Source organism: Nothobranchius furzeri, chromosome 10, assembly GCF_043380555.1.
Source record: "Nothobranchius furzeri strain GRZ-AD chromosome 10, NfurGRZ-RIMD1, whole genome shotgun sequence".
Lineage (NCBI taxonomy): Eukaryota > Metazoa > Chordata > Actinopteri > Cyprinodontiformes > Nothobranchiidae > Nothobranchius > Nothobranchius furzeri.
The window spans coordinates 33,197,763-33,203,762 of record NC_091750.1 but is presented as its reverse complement, the minus strand read 5'-3'; the positions used below and the strand labels follow the sequence as shown (position 1 = coordinate 33,203,762).

General features: G+C 43.0%; 1 protein-coding gene across 2 annotated transcripts in view; it reads right to left on the bottom strand.

The window, feature by feature from the left end:
• Nucleotides 1–6,000, bottom strand: part of col27a1b (collagen, type XXVII, alpha 1b) — a 104,635-nt gene that overhangs the window by 28,873 nt on the left and 69,762 nt on the right. For both annotated transcript variants that reach the window (XM_015960571.3, XM_015960572.3), the window contains exons 35-36: nt 2,722–2,775; nt 2,360–2,413 (exon numbers count right to left, since the gene is read on the bottom strand). In XM_015960571.3, coding sequence (XP_015816057.3) covers nt 2,360–2,413; nt 2,722–2,775 — 108 coding nt within the window. The remainder of the gene's footprint in view (nt 1–2,359; nt 2,414–2,721; nt 2,776–6,000) is intronic.

Here is a 6,000-nt window from a genome sequence, read left to right as displayed (position 1 = left end):
AGGAAACTTTAAACGGAAACTCATGATGGACCAGAATAAAGTTATGAGTTTGCTGCTCGCCCCAGAGGGCAGAGACCAACCAGAGGGAGAAACCATCGGCCAAAGCAGAGAGGTCGTGGAGCAGCAGTGGGGGAGTTGCTAGCTTAAACTCGTGTGCTAACATTAAAATATAGTACAGATTACTATCATGCACCAGACAGTTAAAATAGTATCGGTCAGTTAATATAGTATTAATACTAATGAGCTCAGCGGTCTCATACTCGTTAATATCCGTTCACCTAACCCGGTTTAGAGCTTTAGAGAGAGAGCTTCCGGTTCCGGAGCTCATGCAGGCGTCTGTGAGCTGGATCTGACCCATACACCAGCAAGCCAGTTCAGTTGGTATTTTTAAAAGCTGCACATGATCCTCTCCTGGTTGTCCGGGCAGCGATTCTGATCTGGTTCCGACCCAGAAACCAATTGGCCCGCTGAGCCGCACATCTCTTCTGGTGGTCGGTTCTGACCTGGTTCTGACAGTGAGCTGAGCTCCAGAAATCCGCATTTCATGTTTTAAACCCCACCACGGGTCTCCGGAGCCCAGCGTGGACCTGCCTGACCCGGTACCGACTGATGTGGGCTACAGAAGTCCGTCTTTTCAGCTGCAGAAACGCCCTCAGGCAAGGAGATAGAGGCGTTGTTTCTCTTGTCTGGAAACCCGTGGACTCGATGTTCAGACAGGCTGGAGTCGGTACAGCCTTCACACATTCGAGTTTATCAACATGAACACAACCCAACACTAGTAAACACACACTGACTGGATCACATGACCTCTCTACCCTAAAACTAGCCACTCTCCACACTGAGCGGAGGCTTCTAACTCCCTTTGGTTACGTCAGAGGTTCAGGTTTAGAAAAAAGAGCCTTTTTAGAAGCTTTGCTGAGAAAAAACACATTTTACTAGAAAAACTGCTGTTATGTATTTTAAAATTGAATATCCACGATAAACATTTCAAATAGGATTTTTTTGGACAGCATTTTATATGAATTAGAAAAAAAATGTAACCTGCAATTTGCTCTTTAAGGAGTTAATTTACATATTTTGTTTGGAATCTGGTTCTGTTCATTTTGGGAAACATTTAGGTGACGGACCTGTTGTCTGTGAATGCAGCTGGCAGAGCTGTCAGGTGTGTTTGTGCATGTGTGTGTGTAGCGCTGCTGTCATGTTGAAGTTAAGAATAAACCAAGGAAGCTTGTGAAACAGGCAAATTTTTCACCATAAATACACGACACTAGCATTCTGGAACATTATGTGGGTACATAGGTACATTATAGGTGGCAGAAAAAGTGCCAACAACAGGTTGAAAATGTAAGGAAACTTGTCTTTTGTTCGACCGTTTCTGTTGCTTTGTTGCAGTGCTGCACCACTTACTTCCACCATCAGACTCTGTGACTCATGTTGGACCTGTCGTTTTTTTTTTTTTTCAATAAAATGTAGTTTACTTGAACGCCTTTTTCCAAGAACATCAATGCTGCCTTTAATTACTTTTTGTCCATCGAAAGACTTGAGTGAATACGGTGACCCACATGTACTTTTTCATCCTTAAACTAGAAATTTGAACTACTTTAGTATTACATATATTCTTTGGAACATATGGGGAAAAAATTGAGAACCATTAACTTGAGCTCATGTAGCAATCAGTGTTTTTAGTAAAGTTAGAGATTTTTTAATTAAAACTTTTTTGAAGTGTGTTTCTGTTTAAAAGATGTAATTATCAACCAACCCGCTGTAAATAGCTTTCTGAACAGCCTCTGTTAAGAGAAACATCTATTACTATAATGCTCACAGTGGTATGTTTTAGGTGACGTTTATGCGTGGACGGCACGTTTTGGTTATGTTATTTTTTATTTTTGCGGACAATGTAAATTTAAATGGTATTACTGGGGTGGCCAATCAAAACTCCTAGGGTGGCATGTGCTACCCCAGGCCACACCCTGGACACGCCCCTGTGTGTCCCTGAGGACTGACAAACACAAACACCATCTCAAATCCCCTCCAAACTTCTATATTTTGTACTATTTAACATAAAGTTTGACCTTTTAACCTTCAGTTTAACATTGTACAATTATTTCTGCAGAACTTTCAAAACTGTGCTAATATTGACCCAATCTACATCAGAAGTGCTACGTTTTGCTACGTTTACGCTGGTAAATAGCTAAGTGTTGCAAAACTGATGGAGGTTCAACTCAAACAAAATCAATAAAACAAAACCTGTTTCAATGGCATCGAGCTTCTAAAGTGAAGAGAATATTTATCAGGTTCGCAGATTATTTACTTTAACATGGAATCAGCCAAAGGGCGTGGCTTCAGTTTTACTACTTACCTTTGCTCCATGAGGTCCACTTGCACCAACCTCTCCATCCATTCCAGTCTCACCCTGATGGATAAAAAAAACTTTGCATTTAACAGGAACAAGTAGAGGAAATCAGTTTGATTGCAGAAACAAATCCATCACTTATGAATCCTCCAAAGGTAACAACTGTTACGTAAAGAAAAACAGCAAATGAATATGTACATTAGGTCTCATGCATGTACTGCCACTGTTTAAAGTGCCAACTGTGTGCAGGTAAGCAGGACTTAAGGAAGGTGAAGGTGTTGTGCAGCATGTAACCGTTTTGTTCTGTTGCTACTATGATAGTGTTTCCATTGAAAATGCAAATGTGCAGAAAGAGAACTTTTACTCACTCTCTGGCCAATCAAACCCTGCTCCCCAAGGGTTCCAGGTGGACCAACGAAACCCTGATCAGCAGAAAAGCAAACATTTTCTTTAGCTTAACAAACATATTTAATAAAGAAAACTTTATTTTTTCTCTAAAATTGCCTTGGAGCTAAAAGAGTGGACAGCAGAAGACCTTGCCCCGTCATGGCTAAATTTGAACATTTTAAGCAGAAGGATCTTGTTAAGTCACGGAAGAGAGCTCAAAGGAAAAGACTTCAGCGTAAATGACCAGTTCCCGAAGGAAATCCTGGATCGGCGCCGAGTCCTCTTTCCGTTGCTCAAAAAGAATATTAGTCTCTTGTTAAAACCAGGCAAAGACCCTGCATTTCCTACCAGCTATCGCCCAATTTCTCTTATTAATGTTGATCTCAAAATAATTTGTAAAGCCCTGGCAAAAAGATAAGAGAAGGTAACCCCCTTCATAAAACACCCTGACCAAACTGGTTTCATCAAGGGTAGACAGTCATCCAGAAACTCACGTAGATTACTTAATTTGATAGATTTCTCTTGCAGTAGAAACAGAAAATAGTATATTATCTCTAGATGCAGAAAAGGCTTTTGATGGAGTTAACTGGAAGTTCGTATTTGCAACTTTACATAAATTTGGTTTTGGGAACTTCTTCATAAACTGGCTACAAACATTATACAGTTCACCAACAGCACGTGTCAGGACGAACGACCAGATATCAGCTAGCTTCTGTCTTCAGAGGGGGACCAGGCAGGGATGCCCACTCTCCCCCTCACAATTTGCTATCTTTATCGAACCACTAGCAGCAACAATTAGCAACTAACAGCAAACAACAGGTATTAAAGGGACAGAGTGTAAGAAAATAGAACATAAGATCAGTCTTTATGCAGATGATGTTTTACTCTTTCTCCGGAATTCTCAATCCTCTCTCTCCCATTCAATAGAACTGATAAACTCTTTTTCGAGAGTTTCAGATTTCTCTATAAACTGGTTAAAATCCACAGTTATACCAATTAATTTCTCTTTTGTCAATTTGCTTAATACACAATTGGAGTCAGGGAATATCACATACCTGGGAATTAATATCTCTCCCAAGTTGGCAGATCTAACCAAACTAAACCACATCCCACTTCTAAAGAAAGTGGAAGATGATCTTGCAAGATGGAAATCCTTACCAATATCACTCATGGGGAGAGTTGCTACAATTAAAATGATGGTCTTACCCAGAATAAATTACTTATTCTCGATGATCCCAAACAAACCACCAGCTGACTGGTTTAGATTTCTGGACTCCTCAATCACTAAATTCCTTTGGCAGGATAAACCTCCACGAATTAGCTTAAAAACGCTTCAGAAGACCAAAGACAGAGGAGGACTGGATTTACCCAACTTTTATCATTATTTCTTAGCCAACAGGCTGCAATATATACCAAGATGGTTGCAAGATAACCCACTAGATGAGTCCTGGTTAGATATAGAACAGACACTTTGCAATACGATAGAGCTTTCAGACTTACCATTTATTAGCTCAAGCATAAGAAAACATGAAGGCTTCAAAAGTATTAGTATCAGCACCTCTCTGACAGCATGGTGGGAGTATCTTAAAATGACAGAGTCTTCACTAGTACCATGCAAACGCACATCTATCTGGAATAATCCTGACATTTTGCAAAACAACGAAATGATGAACCTCCTGGACTGGAAAAATAAAGGAATCCTATACCTGGAACACACATATGAAGGATTGGACTTCATCCCATTTAATAGAATAGTCTCCCAATTTGGAATGGATAAGAATAGCTTTTTAGAATATCACCAAATTAAATCTGCAGTCAAGCAAAAATTTAAGCTCAATAAAATAGAATTACAAACACCACCAAGGGTATTGGACTTCTATAATCTCAAACCCCCCAAAGTACTGTCTAAAGTATATAAGACACTGTCCAAAATAGACGATAAAATTGCAATCCCTATTGAAAAATGGGAGGTGGATCTATCAGTCAGCTTTGACCAGAACTTCTGGTCCCAAACTTGTTTAAAAACTTTTAAAATGATCAGACACTCCAATTTACAATTAATTCAGTACAAAATTCTACACAGAGTACACTATACAGGTCATCGGATGTTCAAGATGGGGTTTGTGTCGTCTGACACCTGTACACACTGCACAAACAACGTTCCTGACAATTACATTCATGCACTGTGGTCCTGCCCACCTGTCCAGGAATTTTGGGGTAGAGTATGTGAGGATCTGTCAAAGTCTCTGAAATGTCATATCCCAACCACCCCCTCTCTTTGTTTACTGGGAAACCTGGACGATGTCCCGATTGAAACATCTTTGGTTCACGTGGTTCTGACTGCCATATGCATCGCTAAGAAAACTATCCTCTTGAATTGGAAAAATAGAGAAACTCTCTGCATTAACCAGTATAGAAATCTTTTGTTAGATCATATTACACTTGATATAGCCTCTGCTTCCACTTCAGATAAGTCTCTCTGGGCTCCTTTGATCGGTTCCATCACATAGCGATGATGGGGGACCATTGATATTGTCCTGCAGGATTATTGGGGGGGGGGGGGGGGGGGGGGGGGGTCTGAGTTTGGAGTATCCGGATGTTCCCTGGAGGTGGGTTCACTGGGGGTGTCTGGGACTGGGGGGCTGTTGCCCCCCTCTGGAGGTGCTTGGGTTGCCTCGGGGGGTGGACTACTGGTGGTTGTGAGTGGGGCTCCTTGGGAGGTCTTGGCGGCGGCCATAGGTCCTTGCGTGGCAGCTGCATTGCCCCTGGGAGGGTCTGGGCGGGGGCCTGGGGGCTCGGGGTGTGGGGGTGGCCGGCCCCGTGTGGGGATCTGGGCGGGGCCTTGGGGGTCAGGTCCTGCCATATATGCTGCCGGGGAGAAGGCAGGAACATGCAGCAGTGCCTGGCCCGGGTTCAGGGGCCTCGGGTAGACCTTGCCTCCTCTGCTGTCCCATCACAGGGGAGGGGGAGGTCCAGGAGGGGGAGGACCCAAACTTACCTGGATGTCCTATGTCTTATATATTCTGGAAGTTGTGCAAATGCAGGGATGGGCATAGATAATCTGCTGGGGTGGGGCTGGGTTGGTGGCCTCAGACTCCGTGAGGCTCTGTAATGCTGCTGCTTTGGGCCCTGGCAGGATGGGCTGGGGTCTCCATGCCCTGGGTGGCAATTTGACAACAGAGGTGCCTATTGGGGCCAGTGGGGGAGCTGGCTCCCTGGAGGGCTAAGCCCAACCAGCCATTCCTCCCCATCCCCACACA